The following is a 25,377-nucleotide window of genomic DNA, read 5'->3' on the forward strand; positions in this document are numbered from 1 at the left end:
CACCCAGCCTAAAAATGAAACTTTCCTAACTGGTCATATCTAATTTTAATTAGTTTTCATAAAATCCTGATTATATGATTGAACATTTTAAACACACAAAAAAAGGAAAACTCACCATGTTGCTTCTGTTTTGGGTTATACATTTTCCACCACCGAAAAATGATAAATCCATCTTGAATTCTAAGAAAGGGAAATTACAAAATTAGAATTTAAGTAATAATGTACTTAATTCATTTCTTAGTTATTCCAAAAGGCAGGCAATTGATAATGAATAAGGAAATACAGGAAATCCTCTAAAGAACATTGGCATACGTAAACACACATCTTTTCATGAACAAAGACTTATAAAGTATGTTTCATGATCTTCTAGTTAAAAAAGGAAAAGACTTTGCATAGCTAAAGATTTTTGACAAATAAAAATTGTATATATTTATCATATACAACATGTTTTGAAATATAATATTCTTCTAATGGTCACAGGAAAATGAAGTGCTAACAGAAATGTTTTCCTTTTCAAATGATATTTTTTTAAATAAAAAATTAGATACCTAGGTCTACAAGAGAGAGGGAAAAGAATTATATAACAATAAGCCAAATCTTGAAAGAGGGATGTTAGCACACAAAAGGGAAACTTTTAAGGATGTTCCTTCATTTCTCAAAAATAACCTATCATGCCCCAAAGGGATGGACTTACAGTCTCTTAGCTTTTCATTTTTCACTTTTGATTTGGAAATAATTGTAGACTAGCATAGAAGTCTCCTATAGTTCTAAGTGAGGTGTGAGCATCACCAAACTCTAGCACCTCTCAATTAATTCAAAACTTTTGAACTCTACCTAAGTCACAAATTTTAAGAAAATCACAAAAACAGAGTAGGCTTTTCTTTCAAGACTTAAAGAAGAAGGAACATTTCAATCATATCCTTATTATATTCATATTTGTGTTTCCTTCTTCAAATAAAAATAGTTTCTAACAAATGCGAAACAATTCTACAAACGTATTATCTCTAATAAGGAGCTAATGGATGACAGCTACCAATATCTCTAAACCTTGCTGTATATAACAAATGACTACTATGAACTCTATGATATAAAATGATCAGGCAATTTGAAGGTTCACTTTCTCATCTAGAAATGAAAGTATTCATTTCTATAAACTGCTATTTTTATATTCTGCTAAATTAATCCACTGACAAAATATTTTAAAACATCAATTTACCAAGTATGATTTACTGGAAAAAAAATTTGATTTAGTTTTATTTGAAGAAGCAAGTCACATTAAATAAAATATCATAAAACATTTTAACAATATTTTTAAAGTATGTTTAACATGGGTCCTTTTTAATGTTTTAATTTTGTTACCTAATAGACATGTCTTCTGTAATGTAATAGATTTCACGAACCATGACTTTTCCAGAAAGAACAGAGAAAGAGAAGGAACCTATCACAGGAAAGAAAAAACAGCAGTTAATGCAACTGTTTTAACAGACATTAGGGGCCTTAAAGTTTAAAATAACATTAGCACTCAATTTATTCAATAAGCATCTCTTCTCATTTCCTTCCTGATACCCTTACAGCCTTACTGATTTTCCATCATTCTTTCCCCAATAAAACAAAAAGTGCCATACATATCATCACTATGAAGTAAGCTACTAAATAATCAGAAGAGGATATTAGTTTAAGTCACTGCCTCACATGGACAATTCCCTTAATTATGCACAGCCATTAAATAAACCCAAAGTAGTGACTAATTCACCATTTTTCTTTAGTAACTTGAGTGACTGCAGGAACCAGCCATTGCCTCAAATTAATGGAAGACAATTTATGTTTGAAAGAAGTTTTATGTCGGCTAAGAGGTACTCAGTAAGGCAGGTTAGCATGGTTCTCTCCAGTCATCTCTCCCCACCCCTTTCTCCCATTGGTTTCGGGCTTTCAAAGCACACAGCTTCCTAATACACCCTCCTCCTATCTACCTGTAAATTTCCTACTTTTAAGTAGTCAAAAATTGAATTAATAAAGCAGGCCATAAAATGAAACACACAAGATGATTCCAACTTACATATTTTTAAAGTATGGGTTACTTTAAAAACAACCAAAACTACATTGAACATTAAAAACTTTCTTTTAACGGTGGACTCTCAAGAAATTTCTATTTCCATATTTTATACATATCCAAGTTTTTCAAATTCTTTTAATGAGCATCTTTTATAAGTTAAAAAAAAAAGTCAAAAAGTTACTATAGAAACACTTGAAGAAGTAATAAATAATGGAGTAAAGGACACAACCAAGTGGATATTATCATGAAGTCACGGAGTGCTGTGTGAGAGAAATTCCAGTTAGATTATTTTAACAATCATGAAACAAAGGTAAACTTCTAATGCTACTATCTGTTCATGAAATATAAATTTATAATACACATCTGCTATGGTTTGAATGTTTGTTCACTCTAAAAGTCATGTTGAAACTTAATTCTCAATGACGTGTTAGACGGGTGGGAAATCTGACTACAGTATTTGAGACATGAGAGCTTTGGGAAGTACTCAGGATTAAAGGAGGCCATGATGTTGGGGCATCAGTGGCTTTACAAGAGGAAAAAGAGACCTGAGCAAGCAAGCTCAGTCCCCTCACCATGTAACACTCTGTGCCACCTCAAGACTCTGCAGAGTCCCCACTGGCAAGAAGGTCCTCATCAGAGACAGCCCCTCAACTTTGGACTTCCCAGCCTCCAGAACTATAAGAAATAAATTGCTTCTCTTTATAAATGACCTAGTCTCAGGTATTCAGTTATAGCAACAGAAAATGGTAAGACAACATCTCAAGATTATAAGGAAGAAAAAAAGTCAGTGTTAACTCAAACTTACCAATATGGATATAGCCATGCTTGTATAATCTGTTAAGAACTAGTGTTAAAATAAGACCAACATTCCGGGAATTATAATACGTGAGGTAAATAATCCATCCACAGGACAAAATGGTAGCTGTTGGGAGGAAAAAAATCAGAAATAATAGGATTTACTTCTACATGGTAATGTGTCCTCTTACAATTTAATACTTGGAATTTTAAAACCACAGGTTGATTATACTTTATCCAGCTTTCTTCCTCTTCATCATTCATTATCCAGAAAAGCATAAATTCCAATCGGATCCATTAAAGCAATGTTTCAAGTATGCCTGCTTTCCTTTCTGTTTACTTTATCACTTCTTCGTACTGTTTTAGTTATTAAACATTATGTAAAGATGTTCTGGGAGAAGAAAATTCATGTTTCTGAATATTCTGAAACAAATTCACCTTTATTGGGCCAAAAACTCATCTCATACACAAGTTCATTCCCAAGTTATTTCCTGAAACAAGCTATAGCTACTTGTAAAGGAAGAAAAGTAATGATTTTTAAAATCTCTGCTTTAAAAAAACCTTCTGCTTTTTAAAGGTGTGCTTTAAGTAAAAGACATTGGAATTTAGTATAAAGCCATATTAAATAGGCCACCTGTAACTAGATATTTTGCTGTAATGAGTAAGACAGTAAGTTATGATGAATGCCATTGAATATGCTATACTAAATGATATTCTAAATTTATTTTTTTCAATGAAAGTATATAGTTACTTGTAAAATTCATATTCTCAAAAAATCTAGTTCATGAATATACAAAAGGCAAAACACAGGAAAACATTGTTTTGATAATAAATTTGCTCTTACTTATCCTTTTCAAAAGTATTACTTCTAAATTATGAGAAAGTTATATAAAGCAACTTAACCTGTATAACCCTTTAGTAACATCATATTAAGTCCTTAACTTTTAAACAATTATGTATTATAGATAAAGCAATCACTGAGAATCAACATAAAATACAATTCCCAGGGCAGCTTAGACTGATGGTAATAGCTTTGATGTAGTAAGTGCTATGATTTACCATTTAAAAAAAAAAAAATTCTAGAAAAAATATTTTGAAAAGTTATTTTGATGATATGCCATTATATCTGAAGTTTAAAGTCATTTTGTATAAATTTTTACTATAAATCATTGTGTCAACTGTAGGTTGTTATATGAGCCCTTCAGAATGGCAACAGGCATTTGCTGAGAAAATATGCTTTTAGTATTAAACAAGCCAGGAATTATAGTCTTCTCTTTTTTTTTTCCAATAAATAACTGTTTATTAAATGAAAAAAATGCAATAAGAACAATAGTCAGAATTGAGGTAAAGCAGATGGCCTGCATTTAAAAAACAGTCTTCCTAATCTTTCTACCACTTCAAGCATCACTTGGATCAACATTTTTTTGTTGCAAACTCCTGATGCAAAGTTGATTATTCCCTGCTCGCTGGCAGTAAGAAACAAAGTGATATTATATAAACTTCCTTTTTCTTTCACTCAGATCTATTCACTGAGGTTCTTTTCAACTAGTTGTTTCCAATGAATTGTAGTCTTTTCATTATATCATGCCCCCCTACCCTCATAGTAAAACAGAGGGATTAAACAATTGCGCAATGTTTTTCTGCTTGTTACTATTGTTGTTCTTTTCTCAAAGAAAGGAAGTGTTTAGAACAGAAAAAAGTCTGAAAAATTCGAGGTGACAGGAAAGGGAACAGACACTTCACCTCTATTCATACATATTCCTACCCACACCCTTGGGTGTCATGAAAGAAGCATAAGCAGCCCTTCAGGAAAAAATAAAAAATAAAAAAAATTAAAAATAAAATAAAAAAAAACACCTGTGTAACCCTTATAAATTACTTAATCTTTAAGGGCCTCAATTCCCCAACAGGGAATTAAAAGGAAAAGAACAAAAACCTACCTTTATAAAGCTACTCTGAGCATTAAGTGAAACAACATATGTACAACCTGGTATCTAGCACACAGAAGATGTTCAACAAATTATCATTACCCTTCCTTTCCTCTCTTACCCTTTCTAATTTCCTCTGTTTCCAATTCTTATGCCAAAATTAAAGTCAAATACCATTCTCCCATGAAAACTTCCAGAGCAGACACAGTCTACAATAATTTCACCCTTCCCTGGTATTATTTTTGTATTTGTCCCTCTCATTCATTCATATTCATTCATTCAGTCAGTCATATTTCCTTTCTCTCTCTGCTATTTAGAGTTATTTGTATATACCTAGAAAACTTCTAGATTATACAAAAAAAATTAATAGCAGATCTCACTGAAAAGTACATAAGGAGTGAGGAAAGAGATTAAAAGATTAGCATATAATTCTTTTACTATAAAAATAGAATTATTTTTACAGTAAAATTATATTTGAGGATTTATTATTTCTGTAACAAAAGAAAAGTGTTTGTGTGCGTGTTGAGTCGAGAAGTAGGGAAGGTGACCTGAAACCGGAAAGATAAGCTAAGTGCAATGTTTTTCTTCTTTTTCCACTTCCCCTAAGTCAGATGAGAAGGCAGCCTAAGAAAAAGTAGAGCATTTCAGACCAGTTTCCAGAACAAATGTTCAAGAAATATAAATAACAATCTTCCTTCCTAAAAATAAATAAATGGTAGTGTTAGTGTTCCAACTTCAGTCAACCACTGTTTAAAATCTGGCAGCTGTTAATCCATACTTAAAACACAATAAAGTAGAAGAAAAATATTCCACTCACCAACAAGGAGCCAAACAACATTGGAATTGTGTTCTGTAAGAAAATCTTCTAACTGAGTGATACTAGGGACAATACTCTCATTCTTCCTTTGATCCATTACTAAAGTTTTTCCAGAACAACATCTAAAGGCCAAAAGAGGTCAAAGGTTAAATTTACAATCAGAGGTTTATAAAATTGCAACAGAAATCATGAAGGGGAAAAAAGGGTGAATTTAATAAAGTTGATTAAATCACCTTTCTGTTTCTTTCAATGATGAGAATACAAAAATACAACAAAAATGCCCACATTTCTACTAAAATGTAAGAGAATGGATCATATCTGTAATGTCCTGATTTCATCATTCTAAATGTAAGCACTGACTAAGGTTCAATTACTATACTCTGGCTCAAAATAAGAGGAATGTGATTATTCTTTTTTTTGAGACGGAGTTTTGCTCTGTCACCCAGGCTGGAGCACAATAGCGCCATCTCGGCTCACTGCAACCTCTGCCTCCCAGGTTCAAGCAATTCTCCTGCCTCAGCCTCCTGAGTAGCTGGGGGGATTACAGGCATGCGTCACCACGCCCGGCTAATTTTGTATTTTTAGTAGAGACGGGGTTTCTCCATGTTGGTCAGGCTGGTCTTGAACTCCTGACCTTAGGTGATCCACCCACCTCAGCCTCCCAAAGTGCTAGGATTACAGGCGTGAGCCACCGCACCCGGCGTGATTATTCTTTAATCAAAAGCATCTCAACAATCAGAAGTACTAGCCATCTACATTAAACAAATTCATCCAGACTTGTCCCAAAGCCACCACTTATTATTGTCAAATTTGTATATTAAGTCAGATAAATCCCTCTTACCCTCCATCACCTCTATGTATTCCCCATTATTCCATGGGGAAACAAGCTTCCTAGTTCAGATTCACTCTAGGTAGTCAGAACAGTAAAAAGACCTCCTGCTATCAGATGCTTAAGATAAAGAAAAATTCACTGTAGAACTGTGACCCAACTTCTGACAAACATTTGTATGCATAAACATACGTGTGCATATACATATGTATATAGATATGGGTGTATTGTATATATGCACACACAGTAGTAGAATGAATATGAATATTGAGATGTACCAACAATAAAAAGGAAAAAGTTCATATTTTATGATCCAAGAAACAAGAAAATATTCCTTCATAATACCGTAGTAACATATGACTAACCCAACCTACTGATAACAAAATTATCTCATAATAAATCAGAAAGAGCAAAAAAGCTAGACTTAATCACAAAGAGACCTACACAGTTAATACTACTCTAAGACTAAACAGCAGAGGAGATTTTTACAGATAACTACAAAAATAGCAAATTTTTTCTGCAGTAAAGAATATGGAAGGATAACTTTCTAATTGAAATTTTGTACATCTGACTTAACTTTCTAAACCGTTTTCTGTTTATTCACCACAACTCTTATCTTTGGACATCACAAAACAAGTTTAAAAATTGGATGAGGGATCGGGCGCGGTGGCTCAAGCCTGTAAATGTTATGAACATTTGCTGAGTGCTTACTATATGTACGTTACATATAGTAACTCATTTAATTCTCACAAGAACCCCTGAGATAGATATTATGGGTATTCCCATTTTACAACTGAGGAAACGGAAGAAAATTTAACTAAACACTTACTATGTACCAGGAACTAAGTGCTTTGTATGTAGTATTTCATTTAATGCTTTTAAAAAATAGCTATGCGCCGGGTGCGGTGGCTCAAGCCTGTAATCCCAGCACTTTGGGAGGCCGAGACGGGTGGATCACGAGGTCAGGAGATCGAGACCATCGTGGCTAACACGGTGAAACCCCGTCTCTACTAAAAAATACAAAAAACTAGCCGGGCGAGGTGGCGGGCGCCTGTAGTCCCAGCTACTCCGGAGGCTGAGGCAGGAGAATGGCGTAAACCCGGGAGGCGGAGCTTGCAGTGAGCTGAGATCGGCCACTGCACTCCAGCCTGGGCGACAGAGCGAGACTCTGTCTCAAAAAAAAAAAAATTGGGCCGGGCGCGGTGGCTCAAGCCTGTAATCCCAGCACTTTGGGAGGCCGAGACGGGCGGATCACTAGGTCAGGAGATTGAGACCATCCTGGCTAACACGGCGAAACCCCGTCTCTACTAAAAACACAAAAAATTAGCCGGGCGAGGTGGCGGCGCCTGTGGTCCCAGCTACTCGGGAGGCTGAGGCAGGAGAATGGCGGGAACCCGGGAGGCGGAGCTTGCAGTGAGCTGAGATCTGGCCACTGCACTCCAGCCTGGGTGACAGAGCGAGACTCCGTCTCAAAAAAAAAAAAAAAAAAATTGGATGAGGCCAGGAACCTATAATCCCAGTGCTTTGGGAGGCAAAGGTGGGAAGAACTCTTGAGGCCAGAAGTTGGAATCCAGCCTGGGTAACAGAGTGAGACCCCATCTCTGCCAAAAAAATAAAAATAAAAAACTAGCCATGCATGGTGGTGTGCACCTGTAGTCCCAGCTACTCAGGGCACTGGGGCAAGAGGATTGCTTGAGCCTAGGAGTTCAAGGTTACAGTGAGTTATGATCATGCTACTGCACTCCAGCCCAGTTGAGAGAGGGAGACCCCTTCTGAAATAAATAAATAAATAAGAATTGGATGAGACGACATTGCCAGACACAATCTACAACACATTATGAATCATATTTCTACATTGATTAAATCATATAATTTACAAAGGCAAATTAAACATCTCTTAAGAAAGTAATAAAGAACTTAATAACAGAAGGTTTATTATTAATAGTGATATGAAAACCTAAAGGCAAAAGAGCTAGAAGAAAATGTTTTCAGTTTACAATAATCCTTTTTTTCCTACAATGTAGAAACTGCATAAAAAATGTTCTTGTATTTTTCAAAGCTTTGAAAAATCCCTGTCAATCAGAACCTTAAAATTTGGGGGCTAACTTTACAACATGAGCTTTCTCTTTCTTCCCTCTTTTTTTTTTTTTTTTTTTTTTTTAACTTTTAAAAGGAAGCAAATACTTTGAAACAAAAACTATCTTAAAAAATCTAAAACCAAATATTCACATATCACATAATGGTTTACATATCAAAAAACAACATATGTATCTATTTCATACTTATTTTTACCATTCTACAGATTGCTAGCCAGCACATCACTAAGGAGGAAAAGACTCTAAGGGAAAGTTCCATGAGAGATATGTCCCAGCATTCAGGTCTCCATATAAAAAGGAAATCTGTTTCTATTCAAATCCAAGGGGAAATGATCTATCCACCAAAAAGACCTCATCTAAAATAATCATGACCCACCACTGTAACAAACCACAGTCATAAAGAATGTGGAAAGAGGTTGTTTAGGCTGTAAAGACAGAAACCCCACAGTATCAAACAAGTTTCAATCAATATTTCCTGAATATTAGATTAATGCAAAGCCTTTAAGATAAATCAACACATAAAGGCTAAATATTTAAAAGAACATATTTTGAGCAAGTATAGAAATAAAGGCTAAGATTGAATAAGGCCCCTAAAGTAAGAAGTAGATATTCCGGTATAAAGAAAGTAAGGCAACACTAGACACAGAATCCAAACGAAAATGTTGTTATATGTTCAGCCACACGAAGTAGTGTATCGCCAATTCCTTAATAGTGAGAGACTGGAGATGGATATGGTAATCTATTGCAAAATCTTCATGGAGCAAATGGTGGAACAAAATACAAATTGGTTGTTTCCTCTTCCTCTACCCTTCGTGACAGTTCAATCTAAAAGTTGCAAGGTGAAGCAGAGTAAAGCATGCATCTGCACATGGGGAAGAGAGAGACAGGAGTCTCAGCGGCCTAGAGCAGGATGTCAGAGCCTGATATGAATAAATTAAGTATCCAATGGCATGATGGACAGGCTTGTGGAGTAGTGGCAGCACCTAAGGGTGTCAAAAACAGAGTGAGATGAGGAGCATACACTTGTAGGGAAGAAGTCAGGCATAGGATGCTGGAGCCTGAGTGGAAGGAGAAGAACATCCATGGCCAGCAGGGGCAGGAGGCGGCACAGGAGAAGCACCCAGCTTAAGGTTTCAGAGGCTGAGAGGAGTGAGAGCCTGAGCAGAGGGAAAAAAGCATCTACTCAGGAAGGCTGCCAGGCATAGGGTGTCAGAGCCCAAAAGAAAGGTCACAGATCCAAAATAGCTAAGTAGGGTTTCCATGCAGGAGAACAAGCTGAAAAGTATGTTGGACCAGAAATAGGATAAGGAGGACACACCTGGGAGATGAAGTAAATAAATATATTAAGGATAATGGGAACCATTATTACAATGTCTCACTGTTGGAGATATATAAAGGAAGAAAATTAGAATAAAACCTAAAATGGTAGATAAGAACTGGAGCTATGGCTTTCAACATAAATGGATACAGAAATAAATATAGCTGTAAATGTATTTATGTACTGTACTGTATATGTGCATGCATGTGTTCACTAACAGGTCCTGAGAGCAACACCACCTCAATAAAAAGGAGCAGAAAACTTTGTTTCGAAAAAGCCATTTTCTACTAAGAGGAAACAGGGTCCCTTGCAAAAGTGGCTGACTCCACAACTAAGGGACAGAAAGTAAAGATAAGCCTTGTTTTCCAGAAAGGAAAGAAGTATCCAAAGAATGATACGAACATGTCAAAAGGACACAGAAGCCAGCTTAAAGAGGCTCCCACTGGAAAAACCTGGGACAGACTAACATAAAAATAAATGATAGTAATGGATTACTACCCATTTAATAAAACAGGTATCTGAGGCAGGGCGCGGTGGCTCACGCCTGTAATCCCAGCACTCTGGGAGGCCAAGGTGGGCAGATCATGAGGTCAGGAGATCGAGACCATCCTGGCTAACATGGTGAAACCCTGTCTCTACTAAAAATACAAAAAATTAGCCGGGCATGGTGGCAGGAGCCTGTAGTCCCAGCTACTCTGGAGGCTGAGGCAGGAGAATGGCGTGAACCCGGGAAGCAGAGCTTGCAGTGAGCCGAGATCGCGCCACTGCACTCCAGCCTGGGTGACAAAGCGAGACTTCGTCTCAAAAACAAACAAAAAAAAACAGGTATCTGAGTCCATAGCAATATAATCAAATGTTGATGGCTAACAATATAGTCACATCAAAATAACTCTTCCCCCACCCCCAAAAAAAATACTTATTAATGACAAAGGGGAAAAGAGGAACTTGGAGAAAGGCAAGTTAAGTGATCAATGTAAATACCAGCAGCAATAGGATAAGTCAAAACTGTGAGCCTCTTAATAGAAGAACACAGTCTCACTTCTGTGATATTCCTGCCAAAGATGCATATAGCTTGAATCTAATCTAATCAGTGGAAAGAGATTCTGGGGGAAGGAGAAGCAGCAGCAAAACCAGACTTTCACTTTATTTTGGGCACTCACATATTGTTTGTTTTACAACTGGCATGTAATATTTCCATAATTTAAAAAGAAAAAGACAAAGTGATGGTTGGAGGACAGGATGCTGTAGTTGGGAAAACAGCTTTTTTTTGCCTAAGCATACATTTCTTGGCCTCTCCTTAAACCGTGGCCAAGGTATAGGTGTCTCCCAATCCCAAAATTCTAATCTAGTCATCTGTAACTCTATAATCACATCTTTCTATGGTTCTTAAATATTTGTATTCTGTAATTAAAATGCAGATACTCACTAAGCAATATCAAACTCAGAGGCCTTCACGTAAACTCAGAAATATCAGTTAATACCTTAGCAAGAATTATTTGATATGATAGCCTTGAGTGTAAAATGAAAAGAGGAATGCCTACAATGTTCTAGAATTGCAGGGAGGGGAGGAGACAGCTACAAATAAGGAAGTGGATACAGAACACTAAATAAAACAAAAGAGATGAGAGAAAGTGAGAAAGAGAAGGCAGTTATTATGGAACAACAGTAGAATCAAAAGATGCTGCTTCAGACTGTATTGTTCCAGAAGCAGATCACTATATGGATTAAAAGCATAGACTCTATGCCATGCTTCACCTGGGTTCAAATGTCAGTTCTGAAATTATAGCTGTGTGATTGTGGGCAAAATACCTAACCTTTCTGTACTCTGTTTCCTCATGTGTAAAGTGAGGACACCAACAGTACCTATCTCATAGAGTTACGGTGTGAAAATTGGTAAGTTGATATATGTAAAGCATTTAGAATTTCTGGTACATCATAGATACTGAATTGTACAAATGTTTGCTATTGGCGGCCAATGCTATTGGTGTCTTGCCCATATACTGCTGGCACTCACCTCTACACAGGAAACCTGCTCATTCTGAACACCTGTGACACCCTGCTGAGGGCTGCTTTCTGACTGCAAGGACACATTCAGCTTGCACTCCAGGGACAAACTAGAAATGCCAGAGGGTTAACGTCAATTATGGCTAGGAAGTTGGTGGATGTAACACTCAAATTGTCCTTGCTCTTGGTTTGGGACAACTCCAAGGGTAGTTTATTTGATGTCTGAGAATCCCCAACGTGAGCTCCAGGTGCCCACAGTGGTAACTGCCAGAATAATGCCCTTTATCCACTTCTATCCCTTTCTTTTCTTCCTTCCCCACTCCTACCAGTGTTTCCTATGATCATTTCCCAATAAACTATATTCCCTTGAATCTTTATCCCAGGTTTGTTTCTGGGGAAACCCAAAACAAGGCACTGTGTTTTTATTATTTATAACTAGGCCTATCAAATCTAAGGACAATTTTCTTTACAAGAAACATGACTGTGTGCTTTAGAAGAAACCATGAAACCCAATGATTGAAAGCACACAATAGTTAATATATAAGATTTTTAAAATCTCAATCCAGAGCATACATATGTGCAGGAACTAGCTTTTGACAAAAAGAGGAACATTTCTCTTATCAGAACAGGAAGAACAGATGAAAGAATGAACCCAAATGCAAAGAGATTCTGTAGAGAAAAAATGACAGACTCTGATTGCTTCCACATATTTTTAAAGTATGAGTCAAGTTCATATTTATTTAAAAACATTTTTATTTCGTCCTTTTTCTTCTTATTACTCCCAGTTTTTTGTTGTTGTTGTTGTTATAACCCCATTACCTTCTACTGTCGCTTTTCCCCTTCTATTTTTCTTAACATTTAATTTGTGGAATAACAGCTAGCAGAAGGATGACCGTAGGGTGACAGCTGAAAGGAATTAAGGATGCGAGAACTTTCGTCACCACAGCTTGACCCAAATCCCCCAATTCCACCCCATCTCAGCAAGAGTTGATTAACTCAAAGAAGGAGAGTTGGAAAGAACTGGTTGATTACAATTTGCCCAATTCCCATCTGTGAACCTGCCCACAGATCCTCAAGAAAGCTCAGTGCACTGGTTAATCCCCTTCCACGGCTTCATGGCTCCTCTAAAACAAATATCCCATAAGTTGAACAGAACTGTGTGAAATAAGGTTTCCTTTATCAGGCTTAAGCTTGAATATGTCCATACAACATTACTTACCACTTGAGAAGACCTAGCTGTGAAGAGCCACAGCTTACCCTGGCACTGTCATGGCAAAGTATATTTGATTTTAATTATTTGGAGCAACACAGGAAGTGTAATATAACCTTTTTTTATATGTTTTTGCTTATCCATTCAATAAATATTTATTGGGCTTAAAAAGTCTACCACACAACTCAGAAATTCTGAGTATTAAGTGTAAGATTTAGAATATTCATAATCTTTAGTAGAATGTCTAACGATATAGAAAATTCTAAATAAATGCTGCCTGAATGACTACCTGTCTCTTAGTACTTATCACACTGTATTGTAATTATCAGTTTAGAAATGTATCTCCCCCACTAATAGCTGCTCCTTAAGGATGAGCTTGCCCTACTCATTTGGGTATCCAATACTCAACAAAGTTCCTGGCATTGAGCAGTCTTTCAATAAATATTTGCTTCATAAATGAATGAAATAAATGCATCGTTATAAAAAATACATCATTATGAGCTATTGTCAAAGACAGGCAAGTATTTCCAATGTATTCAGGGCCAAAGACACTCCTAAATGATCTTTTATACCCTCAAGAAAATTTGGTTCACTGGTTGGGTGTTGTGGCTTACACGTGTAATCCCAGCACTTTGGGAGGCTGAAATGGGTGGATCACTTGAGCCCAGGAGACCAGCCTGGGTAACATGGCGAAACCCTGTCTCTACAAAAAAATATAAAAACTAGCTGGGTGTGGTGGCAAGCACCTGTAGTTCCACCTACTGGAGAGGCTGAGATGGGAAGGACACTTAAGCCTGGAAGGTCAAGGCTACAGTGAGCTATGATTGCACCACTGCATGACAGCCTGGGTGACACAGCAAGACCCTGTCTCAAAAAAAAAGAAAAGAAAAAAGAAAAACTGGTTCTCATTTGCTAGAGCTAAGAAGAGATCTCAATACAGTATTTCTTGCCCACCCCCTACAACCGGCCTGCCAAAAAAAAGTAAAGAAACAGAATATTCAATATTTTAACAACCCAATTCCAAATACAACAAAAATGAAAAGAAAAATTTTAATCATACCCAAATCCCTCATGCAACAATGAAATCACAATCTTTGGACCTAAGCTATTCACAAATCTTCAGACCATTATATTAAAGTCTTCTGGATTTAATCATAGTTTTTTAAGGGTTGTAAAATAAACCAACTTTAGAGCTCTCCTTTGAACTCCACCAACATACACTCTCTTCATCACCAAGATTAAGTACCTGTTAGCACACAGCACCATTACCGTATACAAGAAATTCTGTGAATTATGTACTCTGTACAATCACATTTCTATACTGCTTTCTACATTTACTGATCAATATTAAACGTTGCAGAGCAAACGCTTAACTTGAAAACTTTTAACTGTTTGGTTTCTGCACATATGTAACAAATCATCTTCAGATAATTTGTGTAGGGTTACCAAGTTTAAAGACATTTATCTCCTTCTTAACAATTAAAACACCAAGTCATTGATCCAAATAGCTCAGTAAATACCAAAACAAAAGATCTGCCTGAATAGATTGTTTATCTTTCCCATGGCCTAAGGAGATCCCAAAACAAAAGTAAAATACAAGCCAGATCATACAACATTTTTATTCAAACTAAAGTTTCAAGGAGTGTTTAATTCATGTAAACTATTTCTAGAGTGACAAAAATGATCAAAGCACTAACCAAGCCTCAGGTAGATGGCCTGGAACTAATGACTTTGTCAAGTTCCTTCCAACTCTATGATGCTACACAGATAAAGTATACAAAATATGTGTCTACGGCAATTGAATATCTCACTTAAAATAATTATGTAAACTTTATACATTTAAGATAGTATTGGAATGTATAAAAAGGTTGGCATTACCCATTACATGTACAGTGATTTGTAGGGCCCTCTCTGCTTAAAAATTGCTCCCATCATGATACAACAAGGCCTAAAATTACACCATCCATTTAGTTAAATAGAATGCTAACCAATACTTTTACGAATGCAAAGATATCTTAATGGGATTTCAATAATATCTACCATCATGATTACCATGTGGCATTAGTGTAAATTGATTCATTAGAGTGCTTTTCTCATTCAGAAGCAGGACGTATGAATATCCCAAAAGCCTAAGATTCCTAAAGATGGGGAAAATCTTCAAAACGAGATGGGCAACAAATGCACACTTAGCCTCCTTAACAATTCTGGCCAGGGTCAGCATCTCTGTGCACATAAATCAAAATTATATAATGTCCTATTCTGTTTATTCAAATGCAGACAAAATAAACAATTATTCTCTTAGGTAAAATAGATTAGGTATAATCCTTACTACCTAGGAAGGGTCACTCCAGGTCCTTTTCAGTCCCAGGATTCTATACACAACACAATTTCACCTGTTAACTAGTTCTGAAGCCCAATAGAATTATGTGGTAAAATAACATTCAATCAGAAATGATAGAAATTGTCTGGTATCTTAGAAATAGAGTAGGCTTTAAAACCAGGTTTGAAATGGAAAGCTGGCTTCATCCCTTTTATACTTTTGTTAGCTGTGAGCAAGCTACCGAATCTCTTTGAGCCTGTTTCCAAATAGTAGGATGGTCATCTCTTCCTTGAAGAGATGCTGAAGGTATTAAAAACATAAAGCAAACATAAAATTCATTGCACAGCACTTGACAAAAAACATTATAGCAGTAGTAGCTAAGCTACTTTTATTAATATTCTTAAAGAAAAAAATTAATTCAACAAAAAAGTGAAAGCTAAAAAACAATAAAGTGCATGGCAGTAAACATTAAAATGCATTTCATTCCTTACAAGAAGTAAAAAATAATTTTTTTTTTTTTTTTTTTTTTTTGCGACAGAGTCTCTCTCTGTCGCCTAGGCTGGAGTGCAGTGGCACGATCTGGCTCACTGCAACCTCCGCCTCCCGGGTCCAAGCAATTCTCCCGCCTCAGCCTCCTGAGTAGCTGGGACCACAGGCACCCACCACCATGTCCGGCTAATTTTTTGTATTTTTAGTAGAGACAGGGTTTCACTGTGTTAGCCAGGATGGTCTTGATCTCCTGACCTGGTGATCCACCTGCCTCAGCCTCCCAAAGTGCTGGGATTACAGGCATGAGCCACTGTGCCCAGCCGAAAAACATTTAATAACAGGATTTATATTTATAACCAAAAGAAATTAGTTGCCACAAATAACAATCAAGAAAGTACCAATATTAATAACATAGTTCCACAAGTACTAGTTAGCATGATTCTTAGAAGAAAATCAAATACCAGGCAAAAGAAATATTCAGGTATGGCGACTGATGATCCAAACACTATAACGAAACAAACATAATTTTTAATATCATAATCTATGCTACAAAAATGATTCTTCATGTTTATATATGGAAGAACTCTGAACATCTAAGAAGTCATATCGTCCAACTAAAAATGCTGTATTTTACCAAACCTCACCTCCATAGTCAGAAATTTATGCTAGTTCACCTAAATACTTATCAAAAAATTTTTTTCAAAAACTTTTTTTTTGAAACAGTCTCGCTGTGTCACCTAGTCTGGAGTACAGTGGCACAATCTCGGCTCACTGCAAGCCCCTCCTCCCGGGTTCACGCCATTCTCCTGCCTCAGCCTCCCGAGTAGCTGGGACTACAGGTGCCCACCACCACACCTGGCTAATTTTGTTTTCATATTTTTAGTAGAGACAGGGTTTCACCGTGTTAGCCAGGATGGTCTCGATCTCTTGACCCTGTAATCCACCCGCCTCAGCCTCCCAAAGTGCTGGGATTACAGGCGTGAGCCACTGTGCCCGGCCTCAAAAACTTAAAAAGCTGTAGAAAGGCCGGGCGCGGTGGCTCAAGCCTGTAATCCCAGCACTTTGGGAGGCCGAGACGGGCGGATCACGAGGTCAGGAGATCGAGACCATCCTGGCTAACACGGTGAAACCCCGTCTCTACTAAAAATACAAAAAACTAGCCGGGCGAGGTGGCGGGCGCCTGTAGTCCCAGCTACTCGGGAGGCTGAGGCAGGAGAATGGCGTAAACCCGGGAGGCGGAGCTTGCAGTGAGCTGAGATCTGGCCACTGCACTCCAGCCTGGGCTACAGAGCAAGACTCCGTCTCAAAAAAAAAAAAAAAAAAAGCTGTAGAAAACGTATCAACTAAGAGGGTAGAGACAGCTAACTACAATCTCTCTAAATCTAGAAGAAATCATGACTTTTAAATATTATCTACTTTTAATAGTAATACTTTAGTGGTAATTACTACCTTCAACATACTCCTTAATACGGTGAGCGATACAAAGAGATCAATAGAAATTACCATGAATGAAAGGGGTAGTCCCCATACCATAAATTAATTAGTTATAGGGCTTCATTTATGCTTTTTTCATATTGGCTGACAAACATATTCTGTAAGTTTCTTTTAATCAACAATTCAATTTCTCACTTCCATGTTTATTTAAAATATTCTAAAACACAAAATAACACTAAAATCCTAGCATCAACAAAGAAAAATTCTAAAGGATTTTTTGAAATAAAACTATTTCTTTTTTCCTATGTAGCATTTAGGCTCTTCTTATATCTTCCAGTCTTAAGCCACTTGGGTCAGGAACCCTCACCTGATATATACTCAAACTACCCACCCAAAAAAACAGGGACTTGGGAGACAGGGACGGGGAAAATGGTCACATGTGTTTACCAACACTCTCATCATATCAAGTTCAAAGAAAATATTTTTTCAATTAGAATGTTGCTAGGGAGAGAGCCAAATGGATCCACATAATAGCCAATTCCTGTGAACCAAGAAAATCACTATAATTGAAATTGAACTTTTATGTGACTATGACAAAAAAGGCTGTTGGTCTCCATCCAGCAGCTAAACTAGTGAGCCATCATGGAATTAAACCCTCCAGCCCCAGTTGAGCCCCTAGATCAGGGGTCCCCAACCCTCAAGCCACAGACTGCTGTGGCCTGGTAGCAACTAGACCACACAGCCGGAGGTGAGTGAGGATTACCACCTGAGCTCTACCTCCTGTCAGATCAGCGGGTGGCATTATTCTCATAGGGGCGCAAACCCAGCTGTGAACTGCACCTGTGAGGGATTTAGGTTGTGCACTCCTTAAGAGAATCTAATGCCTGATGATCTGAGGTGGAACAGCTTCATCCTGAAACCATCCCCCCATCAACCCCACCCATCGGGTGCATGGAAAAGTTGTCTTCTATGAAACTGGTCCCTAGTGCCAAAAAGGTTGAGGACCACTACCCTGGATAACTAAAGTCCCAGCCTACATCTTTGCTGCATCCTCCTCAAAGACCCTGAGCCAGAAGCACCCAGTTTAGTTAATTCCCAAATTTTTGATCCACAGAAATTGAGATAATAAATGTTTATCAGTTTAAACCCCTAAGTTCTGGGACAATTTGTTATTTAGCCATAGATACTAATACAAAGTATGAGAAGGGTAATTTTGCAAGAGATCTTCAAGGTATCTCTAACCTGATGATTCATATATGTCATCTTAAGCTAAACCACTTCACTCTCCTCCTCCTCCCTACTAAAAGATCAGGAGTCAGCAATGCCACACCAAGAAGGCTACCAATAACAAGAGTGAACTCTTTCCTCTTTCTACCATAAGTCAGAGTCTCCTGCATAAACTTTGTAGAGTAACCCTTTACCCTGCCTCCTACAAATTTATCTGTATACATAATCATCACCTCCTTCCTTCCCTTCCTTCCTGTCTCAGTAAGAAGTCTATCTAAAGTACCCTTGACCTGAACCCTTGTATTACATCCTTTCCAGTTCGTTCAGGGACTCTGCTTCACCAATTATTTTGCCTCATTCCTCTATCTTCCAATTTTCTTTCTGATGACTCTTTATCTTCAGCAAATAAACATGTGCTTATATCCCTTATATCTTAAAAAACAAACCTTCTCTCAAACTCATAGCTTTAGCTATCTCCTCTACTCCATTTACAACTAAACTTTCTGAAATAGTAAATGACATTAGCTATTTCAACATCCATATCCCTTACCCAGTGTGAATTAGCTTTACTTGTAAAACTGCTCTTGCTCGGGTCATCAACAATTTCTTAAGTGATATGTCCAATGGATACTTTAGTTGTCCTCACCTTATTTGATGTCTATAGATGTCTAATATTCATTCCTTTTCTCTAAACTTGGTTCTTCCACTGACTTTTGTGACTCTCTTGCCCAATCTTACTTCCCTGCCCACTCCTTTGAGGCGTATTTTTCTTCAGCCTCACCCTTAAATGCTGTTGTTCTCCATCCTCATTTCTCTTCTATTTTCACTCTACATTTTCCCATGAGTGATTTCATCCATTGCCATTGCTTTTAACTAACTTTAAATTTTGACTCCAAAATTTACATCTCAAGCTGGGTATTCTGCTTAACTCAGATCCATATATACAACTGCCTAATGACATTTCTTAGAAGTCACAGATGCCTCAGATTTAATGGATCAAACTGAACTCATCTCCAATCATGTTCCCCAATCTACTGCTCTTCCTATACGTCCTACCTCAGTAAAGGGCCCCAGAATCTACTCAGCTTCCCAAACCAGAGAATTCATTCTAAGCATCCCAAAAGTATTTATTAAACATTAATATATGCATAAAGATGATGGTGGCTAGAAATTACCCTGACTTCATTTTCCCTCAAGCCCACTAAATCCTATCCATCTACCTCCTTTACATCTATTAAATCCATCTCCATTTCTTAATTCCAATTTGCACTGTAGTTCTCATTTCCCACCTGGATAATTATAATAGCCTCTAACTGGTCACCAGTTTTCAAAGCTCACCTCCCTCCAATTCATCACCTAAACAGTTCCCTATCTGACCATGTATCTTCTATATAAGCTCCTCAAATTTTTCTCAAATTAAAATATTAATTTTGCTAAGTTCCCATAAAAATTTAAAATTCTGTCACTATCTTTAACATGAAATACAGTATGCTAAAATAAAGTCTACAAAAATCCTAGTTTCACCAGGCACAGTGGCTTACACCTGTAATCCCACCACTTAGGGAAGCCGAGGCGGGTGGATCACTTGAGATCAGAATTCGAGACAAGCCTGGCCAATATGGTGTAACCCGGTCTCTACTAAAAATACAAAAATTGGCCAGGCGTTGTGGCATATGCCTGTAATCCCAGCTACTCAGGAGCTTGAGGCATGAGAATTACTTGAACCCAGGAGGCACAGGTTGCAGTGAGAAGAGATTGCACCACCGCACTCCAGCCTGGGAGGCAGAGTGAAATTGTGTCTCAAAAAAAAAACAAAAAACAAAAAAACAAAAAAAAACCCCTAGTTTCCCACTGTACATTAAGGCAGCACTCATACAGAATCCTGCTTTACCAACTAAAATAATACGAAATTTTTTATTATAAATACACTTACTATATGAGTAATGCTCACTTCCTAGTCTTCTACATAAACCAAAAACATACTTGCTTATCAAATAAAGAAAATATATCAGTTCACAAAAATGTTACCTTCTAAGAGAAAATGCACTACTGTAGTGCTCTCCAGGGCCATGAAGACCATTACTCTATTACCGGAAGCCTGGATGTCTGACATATGATACTCAATAGCTAGTTATGAAATGAATTACAATGCTTCTTAATCATCTTTGATCATGTCTTCTATTATTCTCTGTAGAACTCATAAAAAAAAACTTGAGTTCAGCCATACACAATATTCTATGAAAAACAAACCAAAAGTCAACTACTTTTCTTCATTTTCTCAATTTCTTATTAAAAACACTTTACAAACATAGGCAGATTAAAGAGCAGGCAAAAGAGAGAACAGAATTTTGACACCTGTTAAGCAAAGGATTTCCTTGCTTTCTCCTGCCAATGCACAGGTTAAGCACATGAGTTAATTGTCAATCAGGTATCAATAGCTCAAAAGTCAAGTAAAATGATTAACAGATTACATTACATATCACCACCACCCCACCCCCATTCCCCAGCAATATAGGCAGATTAAACCACAACTGAAAAAGAAAGTCAGAAGACCTAGCTACTTGGGAGGCTGAGGCAGAAGAATGGCGTGAACCCGGCAGGCGGAGCTTGCAGTGAGCCGAGATGGCGCCACTGCACTCCAGCCTGGGCGAAAGAGAGAGCGAGACTCCGTCTCAAAAAAAAAAAAAAAAAAAAAAGAAAGTCAGAAGATTTTTCTCTGAGCTTTAACTGAAAATTTGACCTTTTTAAAACTTAGCCAAAAATACTTACCCACGTTTTTATTTCCAGAGTTTGCAACGTTCTGTTTTTCCTTCTCCTTTTCTTCAGAAGGCCTTTCTGCAGCGTTTCATCTTAAACCTGGAAAGAATGGCATTTTAACCAATTATACAAGGTATTCTGGCTTTATGGGCAGCATAACTATTTCGGATTATATGATTTGGTTACTTAATCATGCACAAACAGGAGGAAACTCTTTTAGTCCAATATTACGTTTCCTTGTTTAAAGTTTCCAAACAAGAAATACGCCTAAGTATAAAATAAGACTACAACTTCCAAATTAAAGCCTTCCAAAGGTCCCAAAACCACTGTACTTAAGAGCATGAGTTTGGTAATCCAAGGTCCTAGAGATCAAATCCTATGTTTAAAACATACTCAAAATGTGACATTGAAAAAGTTTCTCTCAAACTGTTGGGTCCTTGCTGGCAGAAACAGTGCCATAATGTCCTTCCTGGCATACTTTTTATCAAATGAAAATCCTGCAAAATCACAGGGTGCTTGGGAGTTGGTATGGCATACTGACTAAGGGACTGCAAACGAGTCAGATTACCTGGTTTCAGACACAGCTCTGACTTTGAACATGTTACTTTGTAGGTCTATTCTGTTCTTTCATCTAGAAAATGGGAATAGTAGACTTTACATTATAGGATTGTTATGATTAAATGTGATAATATATGCACATAATTATATGTACCACTCAAGAGTTACAAAACAAAGTATTCTGGGTATTCATCTATTTTTATACTTTGTATATTTAACTTGGAATAAAACAAGTTCATTGCTATGCACAGGGTGAAAGCAGCAACCACTAAACTGGTTGAAACTTACAGGCGCTTAGACTGTTATAAAGTCCATGATTTCCTTAAAGAGGAAATTTACATGAACTTTTACCTTTAACAAACGTCAACACTAAGGCCAAGAGGAAGGTAAAAAAATGACAACAACAAATACTCTCCGGAAGGAAAATCAACTTTTCTTCACCTTCCTTTGACCAACAGGAAATTCTGCTGAAACGTACTCTTCCAGAGTGCAGTGCAGCAAGCACCAATTCAGAATACAAAACACATCAATCCTGGAGAAGAAAGCGGGGGTTGTTCCAAGGTTTGCCCACCCTCGGTCAACCGACCCTATATTAAGCAGCATGGGGTCTACCACAACCCAGTGCAGCTGGCAAGGCTGAAGTCCGAGCCTGCGGGTGCACGGTCCTGGTCCTTCCCGCCGAGTCCACACACCAGCAAGTGGAGCACCTTACCATCACCCGCAGGAACCGCTCCTGAATCAAAGTCCCCAGCCATCCGACTGTCATGGCCCTTCCAGACTTTCTCACTGACCTCCAACCCCCGGTCTATAGGTGCCAGCCCTGCAGGTAATGATGGCAAAGGAATATGACAGAGTGGCCGCCGCAGCAGGCAGCCACGACGAAGCCAAAGCTCTCGGACTCCAACCAGGTTGATCGAGTTCCAGAGACACTGGAAAAACGGGCTGACGACCTCAACCCCGCCTGGCCCGGCCCATCCCCTCACCTGGGCGTGTGCCACTGCAGCCCCAAATCCCTCTGGCCTCTCTGCCCGGAACGCCGAGGGCCTTGGGCGGCAGCAGGGGCGGCGGCGGCAGCAGCACCGAGCCGGATGCAGCCTACGAAGCTCTGCCGGTGCCCACACCCTCTAGCCCCGCCGCCCGGGCCCGCCGCCCCGGTCCAGACCCTGGCCGCAGCCACCGACACCCAAGGGGGCGGAGGAGGAGGGGAGGGGACCCAACCGAGGCCGGGCGGCACTGCGCCTGCGTCAGGCAGTAACGTCACACGCCAGCGTCGCCGGCGCCTCGAGGTACGCCACTCAAGCCCTGCCCAGGAATCCGAAGGCGTCCCGCCCCATTTCCTCCTCCCCAGGCTGCAGACGGAGCCAGAACGCTGAATTTGAAAGTCACTTTGCTACCCTAACAATCCAAAGGAAAAGTTAGTGCCTTCCTGATACCAGGAGACAGATAAGCCCACTTAGGAGAAGGAGACTAACGAAAAAGGAGCATCAGATGGGTGTATGACGTGAACTGAGTCCTTACGAAATAGAAATGCTTTTATGACATGATCAATAAGGAAGCTCGATTGTGTGAAATGCTGCCACGCTGAATCTCTCAACTAAGACTAATATTATGTTGATGATATTAATGAAAAGTAATTTGCTGCTCTCTTAAAGAGAAAGGCTCTTAATATTATTTAGCGGGTCAACCAAGGCAAACGATTTCTTGGAATTAGAGGCATGTCGCCGATATTTATCTGCGCACCTGTTATGTACAAACTATCAGGGAGAGAAAAGTGGAAAACACTAGTATACTAGCAATAGTAAACAGTGTTCAGCAGGGCTTATTGACTAATCCTCCCAAAATCCTGTAAGACTATTCTCATCCCCATTTATCTCCATTTCACAAAATGAAAAACTAAGACGCAGGTTAAATAACTTGCTAGAGAACCAGGGTTTGGACCCAAGAAATGTGGCTCCAAAGTATTACTGTATACTGCCACTCAAGTTCTAAATGTCTAAATCTCTAGTTCTGACTTCCTTCCGTTGCTGAGGTACTTACTACAACCTTAGTATTTCCACGTGGCAGTTCCACTCTCACTTCAAAAGGAACAGATATGAAACCAAATTTAAGATAATGCCAGAAAACACAGGAGATACCACAATTAGCTGTTATTGCATATAAGGAAATAGAGGCCCAGACAGAAGTGGTTTATGGAAGGACTGGATGAAAACCAAAAGAAGAAAAGCGTGCACTGTGTTAGTTACTTCCTCCTGCTACCTGGACACTGGCCTTATGTAAATTAACTCTTTAGAGTTTATTTCTGCCCCTCTACGAAGAAATTAATTTCAATTGTCTTTTTCAACATCTGGAAGATTTCTAGTCATTCTTAATCTTTGTTCTCTAATAAGGGAACCCCCACAAGGATTCAAATTTGCTACAGCCAAACTTCGGACTTTGCCCAAGAAGGACATTGTGCAAGTACAAGTTCTCTGGACTAGAAATTACCTAGAGATGGTTCAAGTTCCCCAGATCAAAAACTAAACTGAAACTAAGTTGCACTGTAGCTGAGGGGAGAGGAGAGAAGGAAGTTCACTATGGCCTTTCTGTAACCATGTGAGGGGACTGTGGGAATCTCTACTTCCTTTCCATCCCTATGATCAAGAGTCACCCTGTAACTACAGCTATGCATTAGGTGACATTGTATAAATGAATTATTTATTTTAGAAGCCTCTATTCTAAAGGCCTTTAGTCTTGTGAAAATCAATATGCTCTCTGACATTTCATATGGCTCACTAAATTTGCACGGCAAGGCTTACTGCCTTCTCCAGTCTCTCACCTACTTTTCATTTTTCTCTAGCATGTCATTAAAGTAAGGATCCCAAAGAAACTGCCTCCATTGAATCCAGTAAGAATTTCTCTAATGATGAAAGCCCTCAAATGATTTTTTATATCTTACTTTCTATTTGAAATAATTATAGATTCACAGGAAGTTGCAAAGATAATACAGAGTGGTCTCATGTACCCTTCACCCAATTTCCCCCATGGTAACATCTTGTGGTAATTATAGTACAGTAAGAAAACCAGGAATCTGACATTGGTACATTGTCTGTATATAGCTCTGTTTCATTTTATCGTGTGTAATTCCATGTAACTATCACTATAAACAATACAGACCTCACCACAAAGATCTCCCTCTTACTACCCCTTTATAGATGCACCTGCCTCCCTCCCCATATAACAACTCTAACTCTTGGCAACCACTAATCTGTCTTCCATCTTTGTAATTTTATCATTTTGAGGATGTTATATAAATGAAACAGTACAGTGTGTAACCTTTAGGGACAGGGTTTTTTCACTCTACATAATTCCCTTGAACTCTATCCAAATTGTCATCTATATCAATAAGTGTGATCTTTTGATTGCTGAGTAGTATTCCAATATATGGATGTTCCACAGTCTAATCATTCACCCATTGGGGAATATTTTGTTGTTTTCAGTTTGAGGCTATTACAAATAAAGCTACTATAAACAATTTTGTACAGGTTTGTTTGTGTGGTCTAGTG

At 38.2% G+C, this 25,377-nt stretch overlaps 1 protein-coding gene across 9 annotated transcripts in view; it reads right to left on the reverse strand.

The window, feature by feature from the left end:
- Positions 1 to 23,057, reverse strand: part of BLTP1 (bridge-like lipid transfer protein family member 1) — a 211,758-nt gene extending 188,701 nt beyond the window's left edge. For 6 of the 9 annotated variants that reach the window (XM_011748835.3, XM_011748834.3, XM_011748836.3 and 3 more), the window contains exons 1-6: positions 22,819 to 23,057; positions 21,290 to 21,376; positions 5,594 to 5,715; positions 2,859 to 2,975; positions 1,360 to 1,438; positions 116 to 180 (exon numbers count right to left, since the gene is read on the reverse strand). In XM_011748835.3, the coding sequence (XP_011747137.2) occupies positions 116 to 180; positions 1,360 to 1,438; positions 2,859 to 2,975; positions 5,594 to 5,690 (358 nt within the window). In that variant the 5' untranslated portion in view covers positions 5,691 to 5,715; positions 21,290 to 21,376; positions 22,819 to 23,057. The remainder of the gene's footprint in view (positions 1 to 115; positions 181 to 1,359; positions 1,439 to 2,858; positions 2,976 to 5,593; positions 5,716 to 21,289; positions 21,377 to 22,818) is intronic. The other 3 variants (XM_011748841.3, XM_011748840.3, XM_011748839.3) reach the window with 1 other exon arrangement.
- Between the last annotated feature and the right edge of the window lie 2,320 nt (positions 23,058 to 25,377).

Source organism: Macaca nemestrina, chromosome 3, assembly GCF_043159975.1.
Source record: "Macaca nemestrina isolate mMacNem1 chromosome 3, mMacNem.hap1, whole genome shotgun sequence".
NCBI classification, from domain to species: domain Eukaryota; kingdom Metazoa; phylum Chordata; class Mammalia; order Primates; family Cercopithecidae; genus Macaca; species Macaca nemestrina.